Source organism: Coregonus lavaretus (genome assembly GCF_964263955.1).
Source record: "Coregonus lavaretus genome assembly, chromosome: 34".
In the NCBI taxonomy this organism is placed as follows: Eukaryota; Metazoa; Chordata; class Actinopteri; order Salmoniformes; family Salmonidae; genus Coregonus; species Coregonus lavaretus.
The window spans coordinates 16,373,291-16,391,371 of NC_140021.1; the positions used below are offsets into that span (position 1 = coordinate 16,373,291).

General features: G+C 45.1%; 1 protein-coding gene across 3 annotated transcripts in view; it reads left to right on the plus strand.

Moving 5' to 3' along the window:
- LOC311109393 (rho guanine nucleotide exchange factor 4-like) overlaps window positions 1-18,081 on the plus strand; it is a 69,080-nt gene that overhangs the window by 3,683 nt on the left and 47,316 nt on the right. For 2 of the 3 annotated variants that reach the window (XM_084152250.1, XM_084152249.1), the window contains exons 2-3: window positions 817-1,095; window positions 1,602-1,731. In XM_084152250.1, coding sequence (XP_084008376.1) covers window positions 817-1,095; window positions 1,602-1,731 — 409 coding nt within the window. Of the gene's footprint in view, window positions 1-816; window positions 1,096-1,601; window positions 1,732-10,936; window positions 11,265-18,081 lie in introns of those variants that run through there. The other variant, XM_084152251.1, reaches the window with a different exon arrangement.

Here is an 18,081-nt window from a genome sequence, read left to right on the forward strand (position 1 = left end):
TGGCCCTGCCTCAGCCTCGGACTGAATGTAAATAACAGCCTGGGCCTAGGGCACTTTATCCGTCTCGCTGTGTGTGTGTGTATGTGTGTGTGTGTCTGCGTGCGTGCCTGTAAGAGATTCTGTGTTTGTGTTTGTGTGTGTGTGTTTGTGTTTGTGTGTGCGTGTTCGTTCAGATGAAATGCAGAACAAACCCCTCTTTATCTCCTTCCCCCGCTCCGCTCTCTCCTCTCCTGAAAGAGAGATGAAGAGGAGTGAAACAGCAGAGTCAGCTCTTTCTTTCCTGCGCTGTGCTCTGTTGTCACTGGCGTGGCGTGGTGCATTTCATTTTGTGAGTTAGTAGTCTGCTCCCGTTCCGTCCCACCTGACAGCTCTGAAACAGCCCAGCCATCCCAGCCTTACACAGCAGGCAGCTGGGAGGGGGACTGTGTGTTCTAGCCCCCCCTAGTGGAGCCTGCAGGAAGCACCTAGCAGGCAGCCAAGCAGGGACACAAAGCTAAACTACAGCATGATTACAAGTCATGTGACTTAGCTCAGTATTTATGCACACAGGAAATAGAAGGAGCTATTCTAATCAGTGGAACTACCTGTCAAGGTGCATCAGTTACATCAAGCACACCAATAAGACAATTTCGTTCACCTGTTACATCATAGTTATCAACCCTCCATAACAAATGTTTACGATCATGTACCAGTAAGAATGATATGCTGTCATGTACACAGATAGATGGCATATTAGTTCCATAGAGGCCTGGTACTATAGTCTGGAGTGAAAGTGACATTGCCAGTCCCATTAACCAATTGACTATGCACCTAAAGACTCAGGGTGGCTGTAGACCCACAAGCCAGGCAGGAGGAGGGAAGAGGCTAGCAGAGCTGAAGTCTCCTGGTTCTGGACTGGTCACTACTGCCTCAGCCCTCAGAACACCATCAGGCCACAGGCCAAACATGGAGCGGGACAGGGGTCCGAGATGCCACCGCTGCTCCTCAGACGACCTGTGGATCGAAGAGGAGAAGAGACGGAAGCGGAAGCTGGCCCGAGTCGTGAGGGGCAGCCTGGGACAACTCAACACACACTGTCCTGAAAATCTGGAGAAAGTAAGACTCCACCATGCTTACCGCTGTAAAACAACTTAGAGCCTAGCACAGAGGGAACCTATCTCTCTCCTCCTCTTCTCCTCCTCTTCATCTACGTACTGTCTCAAGGAAGTGTTTTCTCCTCCATCTTTTCTCTCCTTCGCCAGCTGTCTTCTTCCTGGAGTGTTGGCATCTCTCCTTTCTTTAATTTTTTTTCTCTTCCGTTTCCATTTAGTCTTTTATGGATGTGTTTCTCGCTCGCTCCTGTTTCTGTGCCAGTCTCTCTCAGCTCCTACTGTTAGCCTAAACCTGCATGCACCTTCAGATCAATCTGTTCCGGACAAACATATTATTACTATTGCTATAGTATTATTACATATAATACACATATGTTCATTATTTCAACAAAAGAAAGGCAGGGTCTTAACATAACAAGTGAGCAGTATGCTAAATCCACAGATAGATTTCTAAGAGGTAGGCCTATGCCTTGGTGGAGCCCCAGTCTTGATTTTTCCTCCTCCCCACAGGCTCGGGCGCGAGTGTCCCTGTCGACAATGGATGCGTTCTCCGGGATGCCCCTGAAGGCCCACTGCTTCTCCCAGAGCACCCCCATCGGACTGGACTGTCTGGGCTGGAGACGACGCATCTCCTACCCCTGTGAGTAGCTCCTACCTCCCTCTACATCCTCCTACCCCTGAGAGTACTGCATACTACTGCATACTGCTGGCTCTCTCACTCTCTTTGCCTGGGTTGGTTCCAATACTCTAAAATGGCTTCCTTTCCTCATGATGACCACTTACAGTGCTTTCAGAAAGTATTCATACAGTGAGGGGAAAAAGTATTTGATCCCCTGCTGATTTTGTACGTTTGCCCACTGACAAAGAAATGATCAGTCTATAATTTTAATGGTAGGTTTATTTGAACAGTGCGAGACAGAATAACAACAAAAAAATCCAGACAAACGCATGTCAAAAATGTTATAAATTTATTTGCATTTTAATGAGGGAAATACGTATTTGACCCTCTCTCAATCAGAAAGATTTCTGGCTCCCAGGTGTCTTTTATACAGGTAACGTGCTCCTAATCTCAGCTTGTTACCTGTATAAAAGACACCTGTCCACAGAAGCAATCAATCAATCAGATTCCAAACTCTCCACCATGGCCAAGACCAAAGAGCTCTCCAAGGATGTCAGGGACAAGATTGTAGACCTACACAAGGCTGGAATGGGCTACAAGACCATCGCCAAGCAGCTTGGTGAGAAGGTGACAACAGTTGGTATGATTATTTGCAAATGGAAGAAACACAAAATAACTGTCAATCTCCCTCGGCCTGGGGCTCCATGCGAGATCTCACCTCGTGGAGTTGCAATGATCATGAGAACGGTGAGGAATCAGCCCAGAACTACACGGGAGGATCTTGTCAATGATCTCAAGGCAGCTGGGACCATAGTCACCAAGAAAACAATTGTTAACACACTACGCCGTGAAGGACTGAAATCCTGCAGCGCCCGCAAGGTCCCCCTGCTCAAGAAAGCACATATACCGGCCCGTCTGAAGTTTGCCAATGAACATCTGAATGATTCAGAGGAGAACTAGGTGAAAGTGTTGTGGTGAGATGAGACCAAAATGGAGCTCTTTGCCATCAACTCAACTCGCCGTGTTTGGAGGAGGAGGAATGCTGCCTATGACCCCAAGAACACCATCCCCACCGTCAAACATGGAGGTGGAAACATTATGCTTTGGGGGTGTTTTTCTGCTAAGGGGACAGGACAACTTCACCGCATCAAAGGGACGATGGACGGGGCCATGTACCATCAAATCTTGGGTGAGAACATCCTTCCCTCAGCCAGGGCATTGAAAATGGGTCGTGGATGGGTATTCCAGCATGACAATGACCCAAAACACACGGCCAAGGCAACAAAGGAGTGGCTCAAGAAGAGGTACATTAAGGTCCTGGAGTGGCCTAGCCAGTCTCCAGACCTTAATCCCATAGGAAATCTGTGGAGGGAGCTGAAGGTTCGAGTTGCCAAACGTCAGCCTCGAAACCTTAATGACTTGGAGAAGATCTTCAAAGAGGAGTGGGACAAAATCCCTCCTGAGATGTGTGCAAACCTGGTGGCCAACTACAAGAAATGTCTGACCTCTGTGATTGCCAACAAGGGTTTTGCCACCAAGTACTAAGTCATGTTTTGCAGAGGGGTCAAATACTTATTTCCCTCATTAAAATGCAAATCAATTTATAACGTATATCTTTTATACAGGTAACAAGCTGAGATTAGGAGCATTCTCTTTAAGAGTGTGCTCCTAATCTCAGCTCGTTACCTTTATAAAAGACACATGGGAGCCAGAAATCTTTCTGATTGAGAGGGGGTCAAATACTTATTTCCCTTATTAAAATGCAAATCAATTTATAACATTTTTGACATGCGTTTTTCTGGATTTTGTTGTTGTTATTCTGTCTCTCACTGTTCAAATAAACCTACCATTAAAATTATAGACTGATAATTTCTTTGTCAGTGGGCAAACGTACAAAATCAGCAGGGGATCATACTTTTTTCCCTCACTGTACAGAAATATAGTGTCTCATTTCCATCAGTATTCACAGCCCTGAGTCAATACATGTTACAATCACCTTTGGCAATATTTGCCCATTTATTATTTTCAACATTTTCCAAGCTCTGTCCAATTGGTTGTTGATCATTGCTAGACAACCATTTTTAAGTCTTGCCATAGATTTTCAAACAGTCAAAAAAACTGTAACTAAGCCACTCAGGAACATTCACTGTCTTCTTGGTAAGCAACTCCAGTGTAGATTTGGCCTTGTGTTTTGGCCTTGTGTTTTAGATTATTGTCCTGCTGAAATGTGAATTCATCTCCCAGTGTCTGGTGGAAAGCAAACTGAACCAGGTTTTCCTATAGGATTTTGCCGGTGCTTAGCTTCATTCATAGTTTCTTTTTTATCCTGAAAAAAATTTCCTTAACGATTACAAGCATACCCATAACACCCACTATGCTTGAAAATATGGAGAGTGGTACTCAGTAATGTGTTGTATTGGATTTGCCCCAAACATAACACTTTGTATTCAGGACAAAATGTTAATTGCTTTGCCACATTTTTTGCAGTATTACTTTAGTGCGAAGATGCATGTTTTGGAATATTTGTATTCTGTAAAGGCTTCCTTCTTTTCACTCTGTCATTTAGGTTATTTTTGTGGAATAACTACAATGTTGTTGATCCATCCTCAGTTTTCTCCTATCATTGCCATTAAACTCTGTAACTGTTTTAAAGTCACCATTGGCCTCATGAAATCCCTGAGCGGTTTCCTTCCTCTCTGGCAACTGAGTTAGGAAGGATGCCTGTATCTTTGTTGTGACTGGTTGTATTGATACATCATCCAAAGTGTCATTAATAACTTCACCGTGCTCAAAGGGATATTCAATGCCTGGTTTATTTTGTTTTACCCATCTACCAATAGGTGCCCTTCTTTGTGAGGCATTGGAATACCTCCCTGGTCTTTGTGGTTGAATCTGTGTTTGAAATTCACTGCTCGACTGAGGGACCTTATGTGGGGTACAGAGATCATGTTAAACACTATTATTGCACACAGAGTGAGTCCATGCAACTTATTATGTGACTTGTTAAGCACATTTATACTCCTGAACTTATTTAGGGTTGAATACTTATTGACTCAAGACATTTCAGCTTTTCATTTTTAATGAATTTGTAAAAGCCTTCGAAAAACAATTCCACTTTTACATTATGGGGTATTGTGTGTAGGCCAGTGACAAAAAAATCTCAATTTAATCAATTTTAAATTCAGGCTGTAACTCAACAACATGTGGAACATTTTAAGGGGTGTGAATACTTTCTGACGGCACTGTAGTGACTTGAATCTAAGTCTACGTGGGCTTGGCCCCCATCTCAATCTCAGACTCCCAACTCCAAGCATAATGTCAGTCCCAGTCTGAGTTTTAGTGCTGCTACTCTATTTATTATCTATCCTTATTGCCTAGTCACTTTTACCCCTACCTACATGTACACGATATTACCTCAACTACCTCATACCCTGCACATTGACACGGTTCCGGTACTCCTTGTATATAGCCCCGTTATTGTTATTTTTAGTGTTACTATTTTCTATTTTTATTAGCACATTTTCTTACTTTTTAGCTCTGCATTGTTTGGAAAGGGCTTGTAAGTAATAATTTCAAGGTAAGTCTACACTTGTTGTATTCGGTGCATGTGACAAATACAATTTGATTTGAGTTCCGTGTTTAAAATAATGTCCTCACCAAATCCTGGATTAGCCCGGTGATATCATGCCAGGCAACATCTGTTGTGAAACAACAACTTTATTTTGGAGCTAGGTCTCAGACTAGTCTCTGAGCCAATTACTATGGGCTTTTGCATGGGCAGAGTATTGTTGTAGTTCTGTATATCACCAGCAGGGGGCACCACATCCGCTGCACATCAGTGGTCCCACAGTTTGTTGGAGCTTGTAAAGGCATTGTACTATTTGCATTGACAGCCCCACTTTATCCATTTGTATTGACTTCCCTCTGGATTTGAGCCAGTGTTGTCATCTGTTTTAAATCCCGGGCAATGAGGTTCTCTGGGAACAATATAGAAACACTATGTTTTCCACAGTGATTAGTCTCTGTAAGGTATGCTTGGTCATGAGCTGGTGTCTCCAGACAGATCTTCTTTTGCATTATCTTATCAGTCCTTTTCTAAAACCAGCCATCACTTAGTGGGAACACAGAGTGCTCCTGGAATGTGTGTGTGTGTCAGGCTGTCTGTCAGGCTATTCTCTCTGTCTGAGAGGCATGTAGGAGGTGGAATATGGTGGGAGGGAATGATTTAGGAAAATATCAGTGATTCATTATCTATTCATTTTAAGCTTTCTTTCAAGGCAATTTGATAAAAGAGGGCACTATGAGTCAGGTCTGACTGTGAGAGTGCCTGGAGTAGCCTAGCCTACTACTGAGGGAAAGGTTAGGGTCACTGAACCAGTTTGATATCTCTGGGGTATGAAAGTGGTGACTGGTGATGATGGGTGGACAGCAGGCTAGTGCTGAAATGATATTACCCTGACTCAATGTCTCTGGGTGGTCAAGCTGCTGTAGTCACACATGCACACACACACACACACTACACACAGACACACACACACGCACACACACACTACACACAGACACACACACACTACACACAGACACACACACACACACACTACACACAGACACTACACACAGACACACACACACTACACACAGACACACACACACTACACACACACACTACACACAGACACACACACACTACACACACACACGCACACACACACTACACACAGACACACACACACGCAGAGGCAGCAGATTGCATGCCACTCAAAGTGAGGTCAGTGCTCTTGCACCAGATGCCTTCCGTGTAATTCGATTCATTTGAGTTAATTGAGTTGAAAGATGTATCAAAAGACAAGTGTAATGGCAACCTCTTTAGCTGACTGACTCACAGGGCTGTGGACCATAGAAATAGAATTACTAGAATGGGAATTCCCATTTAAGTCAATATGTTGATGATGTAATTCTATTTCTATGATATACACGGTGCAGTGAGGTAAGCCACTTTTCACCTTCTAACACCATACTCCTCTACATTTCTATTCCATATAACAGGGGCATTCATTATAGCCCATGTAAGGATGATTGCAAACTGACATTAAAGTCGGCAACACACTAAAGGGTTTATAAGTAGTTTACAGACTGTTAGATATTGGTTTTATTTTTAAAAAACTGTTATAACTTAAGCCTTCGTATCCGTCTGTAGTCTTTTTCTATCCAGTATACCTAAGAGACTGAGAGAGACTGAGAGAGACAGAGAGAGACAGAGAGAGACAGAGAGAGACAGAGAGAGACAGAGAGAGACAGAGCGAGACAGAGAGAGACAGAGAGAGACAGAGAGAGACAGAGAGAGACTGAGAGAGACAGAGCGAGACAGAGAGAGACTGAGAGAGACTGAGAGAGACTGAGAGAGACAGAGAGAGACAGAGCGAGATAGACACATTGTTACAGCACTGTATATATACATAATATGACATTTGAAATGTCTTTATTCTTTTGGAACTTCTGAGTGTAATGTTTACTGTTAATATTTATTGTTTATTTCACTTTTGTTTACTATCTACTTCACTTGCTTTGGCAATGTTAACATACGTTTCCCATGCCAATAAAGCCCTTAAATTGAAATTGAATTGAGAGACACAGAGAGAGAGAGAGACACACAGAGAGAGAGAAAAAAAAAGAGAGAGAGAGAGACAGAGAGAGAGAGAAAGGAGGGTACATTTTCCCTCCTATCTGAACTTTACTGGCTTTGTGTTTGAAGGCTCCAAGGTCACAGCTCAGTGGCTCTGTCTGCATGGCCTTCTCTGTGTGTCTGCCTGCATGTACCCTCATCAGGACTACCAGCCTTATCTTCACCAGGTGGCTTTCTGGCATTTTAGCCTCCACAGGACACAGTAGGACCAACCATTTCCCTGTGTTGTTGTATGAGACAGACAGTGACAGCAGCACTACAGTGTATCTCTGATTAGTCTCACCAGGCTATCACAGTCTCACTGTTTCTATTCACCACAACAGCTGATAATGTCGGTGTTTTTAATGCTCTTGACATTTGCTACTGGGGTTTATGTAAATGCTATGCTGAGGTCAAGACTTCTTCAATACCAATCATTGGCACTAGTGTTTGTGACATAAGCTATTCAAAGATTAAGATGTAGGGGGTACGTTTCTAGGATTCCTTTATGTACTAAACATCCATAATATTATATTAGATCATTGTAGGTGCGGTGAGTGTTGCATCGATATTATGGGGTTTTCTGTCCAGTCAGTCTTTTCAACTCTGATAGAAACAGGAAATAGAGTTTCCATCTACTGTTCTGTACTGGCTGACTGGCTGGTGTTGAATAGCCTGATCTCTCCATCTCATTCTCAAAGAGCTCTAATCAGTCATTGTGAAGGAGTGTGTGTTTGTGTGTGTGTGTGTGTGTGTGTGTGTGTGTGTGTGTGTGTGTGTGTGTGTGTGTGTGTGTGTGTGAGAGAGAGAGTTGCTGACTGTTTCTATGAGAATGCCATTGCAGTATTTTTCTAGTGCTGAACTCTTGTTAGTTCTGGCAGGGGGCTGTTCCCCCCCCCCCCTCCTTCTCTCTCTCTCTCTCTCTCTCTCTCTCTCTCTCTCTCTCTCTCTCTCTCTCTCTCTCTCTCTCTCTCTCTCTCTCTCTGTAAGTGTGTGGCTCTGGAACCTTCTCCCTCGTGTGTAGTTCCCTGTATTCTGTGTGTAATATTTCCTCTATACAGAGAACATACAGAGAGAATCACATTCCAGTGGAAAGAAATCATGTATCTGTTTTACTTTGAAGAGTTTGTACATATGCTGTCTAGCCAGCCAGACAGCCATTTCTCTTCATGTGTTGATCATGTGTTGATCTAACTTGTGTATGGGAGCCTAGAGCAGAACCTGAAATAACACTTTTTGTATCTTTGCAAAGTTATGACAGAGCACTGTTGGATCATTGGATAGGATATACAGTGAGGAAAAAAAGTATTTAGTCAGCCACCAATTGTGCAAGTTCTCCCACTTAAAAGATGAGAGAGGCCTGTAATTTTCATCATAGGTACACGTCAACTATGACAGACAAAATGAGAAAAAAATATCCAGAAAATCACATTGTAGGATTTTTAATGAATTTATTTGCAAATTATGGTGGAAAATAAGTATTTGGTCAATAACTAAAGTTTCTCAATACTTTGTTATATACCCTTTGTTGGCAATGACACAGGTCAAACGTTTTCTGTAAGTCTTCACAAGGTTTTCACACACTGTTGCTGGTATTTTGGCCCATTCCTCCATGCAGATCTCCTCTAGAGCAGTGATGTTTTGGGGCTGTCGCTGGGCAACACGGACTTTCAACTCCCTCCAAAGATTTTCTATGGGGTTGAGATCTGGAGGCTGGCTAGGCCACTCCAGGACCTTGAAATGCTTCTTACGAAGCCACTCCTTCATTGCCCGGGCGGTGTGTTTGGGATCATTGTCATGCTGAAAGACCCAGCCACGTTTCATCTTCAATGCCCTTGCTGATGGAAGGAGGTTTTCACTAAAAATCTCACGATACATGGCCCCATTCATTCTTTCCTTTACACGGATCAGTCGTCCTGGTCCCTTTGCAGAAAAACAGCCCCAAAGCATGATGTTTCCACCCCCATGCTTCACAGTAGGTATGGTGTTCTTTGGATGCAACTCAGCATTCTTTGTCCTCCAAACACGACGAGTTGAGTTTTTACCAAAAAGTTCTATTTTGGTTTCATCTGACCACATGACATTCTCCCAATCCTCTTCTGGATCATCCAAATGCACTCTAGCAAACTTCAGACGGGCCTGGACATGTACTGGCTTAAGCAGGGGGACACGTCTTGCACTGCAGGATTTGAGTCCCTGGCGGCGTAGTGTGTTACTGATGGTAGGCTTTGTTACTTTGGTCCCAGCTCTCTGCAGGTCATTCACTAGGTCCCCCCGTGTGGTTCTGGGATTTTTGCTCACCGTTCTTGTGATCATTTTGACCCTACGGGGTGAGATCTTGCGTGGAGCCCCAGATCGAGGGAGATTATTAGTGGTCTTGTACGTCTTCCATTTCCTAATAATTGCTCCCACAGTTGATTTCTTCAAACCAAGCTGCTTACCTATTGCAGATTCAGTCTACAATTTTGTTTCTGGTGTCCTTTGACAGCTCTTTGGTCTTGGCCATAGTGGAGTTTGGAGTGTGACTGTTTGAGGTTGTGGACAGGTGTCTTTTATACTGATAACAAGTTCAAACAGGTGCCATTAATACAGGTAACGAGTGGAGGACAGAGGAGCCTCTTAAAGAAGAAGTTACAGGTCTGTGAGAGCCAGAAATCTTGCTTGTTTGTAGGTGACCAAATACATATTTTCCACCATAATTTGTAAATAAATTCATAAAAATTCCTACAATGTGATTATCTGGATTTTTTTTCTCAATTTGTCTGTCATAGTTGACGTGTACCTATGATGAAAATTACAGGCCTCTCTCATCTTTTTAAGTGGGAGAACTTGCACAATTGGTGGCTGACTAAATACTTTTTTTCCCCACTGTAGCTCAGAAGGATTAAACTAGGTGTGTTTACTGTTTATTTAGTTATATAGAACAGTGGATCAGGTTAGTCCCCCTCTCTCTATATATTTTCCTCTCTTCCTCTCTCTCTGTCTCTTCCTTTCTCAATCTCCCTCCCACAATGCTTTAGAAACAGCAGGCGGGGGGAGATGGGGGGGAGGAGGGGGGATGTTTTCAGTCCCACCTTAATGGCACTGCACCATTACATTAGAGAGTCATCAGCCATCAGCTGCAGCCAGGCAGCTCCCAGGCAAACAACACTACAGAGCTACCGAGCCCCCCTAGAGGAGCCCCACTGATGTCTGTCTGTAGCTGTGTGGCTGGAGCCAGTGTGTGCGACCGCTCGGCTATGTGAGTTAGCAAGAGCGAGGGAGAGAGAGCGAGAGAGAGTGAGCGAGCGACGGAGAACGAGTGAGAGAGCGAGAGGGGAGGCGCAGCAGCCGGCGAGAGCAGAGCCAGAGAGAAGAGCAACAGCAGAGACTGAAGCACTCACTGACTGACTGTGGAGCCGACTGACACACATACAGCCTACCTACCTAGCTAGAGAGGCCAGGTAGAGGCTACAGCACTGTTATCTACCTACCTACCGCCCTACCTACCTACATACCCAGCGTTACCTACCTGACCACCACTACTACCAGGCTCCAGTGCCCAGCTCCAGGTCTGTGTTCGGGGGCCCTCCTGTCCAGATGCGGACCCAGCAGGGCTCTGAGGGGCCCGTGCCCCTGCCCGGGGGCAGCTGTGGCAGCAGCGGCAGCACCAGCTCTGGACTCTCCCCTGGATCTCCTGGTTCTGACTCGGACAGCGGTACCCCCACCAGGGTGGGAGGTGGAGGAGGTGGAGGAGGTGGAGGAGGCGGAGGAGGCGGAGGAGGAGGAGGAGGAGGGGGCGGTCTGGGGGAAAGATGGGGGGCAGGAGGAGGCGGGATAGGGAGCCTAGGAGGTACTCTCAGGGGGGTCCTCTCCCACTATTGGAGCCTGGAGAGCCTGCACTCCACCACTGGTAAGAGGGTACCTACCTCACACACCACACACACACTCCTCAGTGGGAGTAGGGTAAAAGGGTTTGTGTGTTTTTGGGCTGGCAGGTTTAGAAGGGAGGGGTGTTACCTGTCAGTCATTCAGAGTGTGATGGTTGCCATGGTTTTGTTGTGCTGGAGTCTGTCTGTCTGTTTTGTCTAGACCTGTTGATGAGTTGTCAATCATGGCTTAAAGGCACTGGCCATGTTATTGTTGTCTTGGCGTTAGTAAACATGCTTCAGTCTATGATATGATATGACTCAGATAAAGGATGCATTGCGTTAGCATTGAGCCCTCTTGCCTTATATTAGACATATGCCTGTGTTGTTTTGCTGCTAAGACAGAGTATGAGGTGTGTCAGATGATACTGCTCACTTAATGAGGTGTATCAGGTTAGAGTTTATCTAACATAAAGGTCTATAGGTAAGAGATTTATATTTTCACACAGAGCTTATGAGGTCGTTTTTTATTGGTGGAAGATATTGAGGGTGTTGGCCTCAACTGAAATAGCGGTGTGTGATATTATGTTGTATTGGTCATACACAGCTGTCGGAGGATTGTGTCATTTTGTGATTATGGCAGAGGGCTGTGTGTTTGTGTGTATGTTTGTGTGTGCATGTGCCTGTGTGTGTGCATGTGCACATATGTGTGTGTGTGTGTGTGTTAGCATGTGTGAGTGTGTGAATTTGCACACCCTATAAGTGCCTGTGCAGTACCTGTTTGCTATTTCTGCTGTTGTCATCTGAGCGGGTGCAGCAAGGCTTGGAGTGTACTGATTCGGGAGAGAGGAGACGGCAGCCCCATTAGCTACAGGCTAAAATGTCAGGCCACAGCTGTTATTAAAGGCAGTAGAAGAGAAAAGACACTAATAGGCTAGCTACTGTTTGTCACATCAACCCCACATCAAGGGTTAGTCTCTTATCAAACAGGTGCCAATCAGCGGCGTCATGGTAACAGTGATCTGAGTGTGGGGTGGATGTTTGTTATGTATACACGGCTAATATCTTCACTGATGAACTGTCTGTACTGTACTGTACATGTTATATGGGGGGGAATACAGCAGGAGAGAATCCTTGGTGTTTGTTGCCAAGTGCCCTCTCTCACACACACACACACACACACTGAATGTTATTGGAGAAAGCTGTGGTTTTCAGAATGGCCCTGGTCAGAATCTAGACTGGCGTTGTCTCTCCCTCTCTCTCTCACACACCCACCCACACATTGCGCTCTCTCTCTCTGTCTCTCTCTATCTCTCTCTTCCTCTCTATCTCTCTCTCTTCCTCTCTCTCTTTCTCTCCCTCTCTCTCCTGGTGAAACCTGATCCATGGTAATGAGGCACTCAGTCTCCATTGAGGCTGTCACACTGCCACTGATGAACAGAGAGAGAGAGAGAGAGAGAGAGAGGAGAAAGAGAGACAGAGAAAGAGAGGAGGATAGAGTGAGAGGAGATGGTACAGATGTAGGATCTTAATTTGACCACTCTTTTGTTGCTGAGAATTATCCTGCGCCGCAGGGAATGCAGATGAGCTTCATGATTTACATGAATTCCCTGAAAACCCACACTAACACACGGTTATATTAACATTATTGCAATCTTCATGTAGCCTACTTTTGGCCAGCTAATAGCCTAACCACCTATCAAGCATTATGGACTAAACGTTCAAATCCTGTTGCTGCAGGATTATTTTGCTGTGACAATATAGGTGAAATTATGATCCTACGTCTGTAAGAGAAAGACGAATAAGAGAAAGAGTGAGAGGGGGAGGGAGGGAAATACATTTGAGACTCAAACACCTCGTCCATTCAGAAACCCTGGCTGCTCTCACCATAACAGTTATAACAGACACTCCCCAGAGTCTAGTACAGTCACACAGCCAGTTTCCCCCTCTCCTGGAAAGCACAGCCCTGTAGCACAACAACTGTAAACTGGACCTCGGGAAGCTTTTATGGGCTTGTTATGTTGTATGAGCCTGTCTTTCTTCTACCCTGCCTGGCTAGCAGCCTGCTATATGCCTCAGTCGAAAGACAGCCCTTCCTAAGACAGAAGTGTGTTTGTGGAAGAGAGCCAGGTGGCTGGGAATGGCATTTCATAGCAGCGTTGATTTGAGCTACATTGACCTCAGAGAGGGTGAAGGTGAAAGGTCACGGATGTGGCAGGAAGTAACACGGCCAGGAAACCAGAAACAAACGGATAGAAAGAGGAGTGATGTGCATCAGGTTTGCCCTTGAGAAGGAGGGTATTGGGTGAGTTTGCGAAGGAGACGGAAGAGGAGGAGGAAGCGGAGGAGGAAGAAGTAGGAAACAGCCAGACATTGATTCAAAGAGAAGCGTAATCGTATTCCGGCTAGTTGTTTTGGGAGGCGAGGTGACTGTGAGTGCTCCAGAGTTGACATGGGGACAGAGGAGAACGGGGGGGGGGGGGGGGGGGGATCTAGTGTCCATCCCGAAACACAGAGCCCTAGTGACAGGCAATGTCCCCCCCCCCCCCCCCCCCCCCTCGCTGCTCTTAGGCGGGGTGACGTTATCGCACACTCTTCTCAGGGTTGGTGATTCACCCCCATTCAGATGCCATGATAACATGACACTCAGTCCATGCTGTAGCTGTAGCTGCTAGCTACTGAATCAGGCTTTGATGTCGTTCCTCAGGCAGGCAGGCATTTACACACAGCAGACATCACAGCTTTGTCACGCTCTGAGTACAGGATTACTCACGTCACGGCCGTGCCATTGTCCACTCTCAAACTTTCTGTCAGTTGATACTGAAATATTAGCTTCTTCTTGATCCAACAGTAAAAATGCCAGTGTGTATTCCGTAAAATGCCAGTGTGTGCACTGTGCATGCATGCATGTGTGTGTGCATGTGTGATGGCCACTCTGAGGTGAAGTCAGGGTCCAGTGACCTCACACTAACCCTTCCACCTCCACCCTCTGTCAGCTAGCACAGAGAGAGGAGGAGGAGGAGTAGGAGGAGGAGGGGGAGGAGGAGGAGGAGGAGGATGAAACAATGGAGAGATGTCTGAAAGCATCCATCCAAAAAGAAGGGATGTGGACTCTGGAAAATAGGTTGTCTTTTACACCAGCACACACAGACTTGTGTACTGCAGCTTGGCTGCTCCTCTCTGTGTGTGCTGGGCAGAGTGAAGAAAGGCCTTCGCTTCATCACACTACTGTCATCTCAAATCACTTCTAACCAGAGACAATTTCCCCTTAGTACAATTCAGCTACAGTGAGGGAGAAAAGTATTTGATCCCCTGCTGATTTTGAACGTTTGCCCACTGACAAAGACATGATCAGTCTATACTTTTAATGGTAGGTTTATTTGAACAGTGAGAGACAGAATAACAACAAAAAAATCCAAAAAAACGCATGTCAAAAATGTTATAAATTGATTTGCATTTTAATGAGGAAAATAAGTATTTGACCCCTCTGCAAAACATGACTTAGTACTTGGCGGCAAAACCCTTGTTGGCAATCACAGAGGTCAGACGTTTCTTGTAGTTGGCCACAAGGTTTGCACACATCTCAGGAGGGTTTTTGTCCCACTCCTCTTTGCAGATCTTCTCCAAGTCATTAAGGTTTCAAAGCTGACATTTGGCAACTCGAACCTTCAGCTCCCTCCACAGATTTTCTATGGGATTAAGGTCTGGAGACTGGCTGGCCACTCCAGGACCTTAATGTGCTTCTTCTTGAGCCACTCCTTTGTTGCCTTGGCCGTGTGTTTTGGATCATTGTCATGCTGGAATACCCATCCACAACCAATTTTCAATGCCCTGGCTGAGGGAAGGAGGTTCTCACCCAAGATTTTATGGTACATGGCCCCGTCCATCGTCCCTTTGATGCGGTGAAGTTGTCCTGTCCCCTTAGCAGAAAAACACCCCCAAAGCATAATGTTTCCACCTCCATGTTTGACAGTGGGGATGGTGTTCTTGGGGTCATAGGCAGCATTCCTCCTCCTCCAAACACGGCGAGTTGAGTTGATGCCAAAGAGCTTGATTTTGATCTCATCTGACCACAACACTTTCACCCAGTTCTCCTCTGAATCATTCAGATGTTCATTGGCAAACTTCAGACGGGCATGTTAATGTGCTTTCTTGAGCAGGGGGACCTTGCGGGCGCTGCAGGATTTCAGTCCTTCGCGGCGTAGTGTGTTACCAATTGTTTTCTTGGTGACTATGGTCCCAGCTGCCTTGAGATCATTGACAAGATCCTCCCGTGTAGTTCTGGGCTGATTCCTCACCGTTCTCATGATCATTGCAACTCCACAAGGTGAGATCTTGCATGGAGCCCCAGGCCGAGGGAGATTGACAGTTATTTTGTGTTTCTTCCATTTGCGAATAATCGCACCAACTGTTGTCACCTTCTCACCAAGCTGCTTGGCGATGGTCTTGTAGCCCATTCCAGCCTTGTGTAGGTCTACAATCTTGTCCCTGACATCCTTGGAGAGCTCTTTGGTCTTGGCCATGGTGGAGAGTTTGGAATCTGATTGATTGATTGCTTCTGTTGACAGGTGTCTTTTATACAGGTAACAAACTGAGATTAGGAGCACTCCCTTTAAGAGTGTGCTCCTAATCTCAGCTCGTTACCTGTATAAAAGACACCTGGGAGCCAGATATCTCTCTGATTGAGAGGGGGTCAAATACTTATTTCCCTCATTAAATTGCAAATCAATTTATAACATTTATGACATGCGTTTTTCTGGATCTTTTTGTTGTTATTCTGTCTCTCACTGTTCAAATAAACCTACCATTAAAAGTATAGACTGATCATGTCTTTGTCAGTGGGCAAACGTACAAAATCAGCAGGGGATCAAATACTTTTTTCCCTCACTGTACATGCCTATTTGCTGTGACAGTTTTCTAGAAAGAAACAATGTCTTCTTATTATTTTTTTGTAGGCCTTGTTACGTAGTCACACTCTATGTCATTTCCTGTTTCTCCAGTCATTTTGACCAATATGTGATAACATATTTCTGGCCTCAATGTATTGTACTTTTAACGCTGAATGCAAACAGTTGTCATGTCATCTGTGACACTTTTTTGGTGTGTTGTCTCACCATTCTGTGTTATGTACAGTGTAAGTAGGGCAGCAGGAAGCCTTGCGTTTAAGAGCGTTGGGCCAGTAACCGAATGGTAGCTGGTTCAAATCTCCGAGCTGAGTAGGTGAACAATCTGTCGATGTGCCCTTGAGCAAGGCACTTAACCCTAATTGCTCCTGTAAGTCGCTCAGGATAAGAGCGTCTGCTAAATTACTAAAAATGGTAAAGTAAAAATGGAAGTGATATGGTTCTGTGGTGCGGTTGAGTGAGATAACTGATATAAGTGATCTATGGATGGTTGTCTGGTGTGTTGGGTAGAGGTGTTAGAAGTATTACAGGGATAGAGTGTTAGGGCACTGGGAGGCAATTAACTAGCTAATGGTGTTATATAGGCCAATAGGACCCAAGGCACTGCATTAGGTCACTGCATGGAGCACCGGACATGCCATAAAACAGATTTAATACTACCAGGGCTGTTGTTTGGGGAACCTACTCACATGATGTCATGCATCTAACTACAGGAAGTGGAACACGTCCGTGAATCAACATCTCTCAATGTTCTGTCGCAATTATGATTGATTAAAAGATAAACCTTACCGATAATATTGGCTTTCAAGACTGTCGGAGTGTGGAGATTTTATTTGGTCAAAATTGTTCTTCCAGTGACAATGCAATGGTCCTCATTGCTATAAGATCAAACTTTGACTCAATTTGAATCTGATTATTAAAATCCATAATATATGACACAGTAATTTCCCCTCTCTGACAATGTCCTTTTCTCTCACTCTGCCTCCAGATCTGTACCGAGCAGGTCATAATATGCCATTACTCCACATTACTGCCTGTAGTAATGATTTAGTTAATTAGCCATATTTGTATTGGTTAATGTTCCCCTCTACATCAGTAGGTTAATTGTCCCCCATTAGAATACAGTTAGCTGAGAGAAAGCATCGTCAGCATATTATTTCAACATCCATGACATTATTACCCCTGTCACACTGTACTGTAGCCACACCCCTCTGGCGTATTTAGTGTAGAATCTACAGGATTGTGTACATGCTGTGGGAGCGGATAAATATACTGAAGACAGTCTATGCTGCATTAGGAGGTTTAATTTCACAGACAATGCGTAATAGACTACCTCCCTGGCAGGGCTGGCAGCGGCCCAACTATGTAGAAAGCTCAAATTATTTCCCTTTGTCGTCTTTGGGAATGAAGGAAAGAAAAAAATATCCTATGTTTGTTCTCTCATTGGCTGGAGTAGCTGGGATTCTTTCTCCTTAAATAGACATCATCGCCCCATCCTTCTCTCCTTCACTTCTCCTCTCTGTTCCGTTCCAAACCAGGAATGCTCTGGTTCTATCTCCAACCCCACTCCTCCTCTCCTCTCCTCTTTCATCATTCTCATCCCTCTTTCCACCCCTGCCACACAGGAACAGTAGAAGAGTGGGGTAACAGTGTTTGACAGGTGGTCAGGTGGTGGCTTGTGATAGGAGGTCATATAGGAAGCAGGGTGTATGACCATAGGGCCAGCGTTCACACTGTCACTCTCACATGACAAGCTGACAAGCTGCTTGGCAGAGAGGCAGGCAGGTAGAGAGTTAGGCTGACAGAGAGGCAGGCTGACAGAGAGGCAGGCTGACAGAGAGGCAGAGAGGCAGGCTGACAGAGAGGCAGGCTGACAGAGAGGCAGAGAGGCAGGCTGACAGAGAGGCAGGCTGACAGAGAGGCAGGCTGACAGAGAGGCAGACTGACAGAGAGGCAG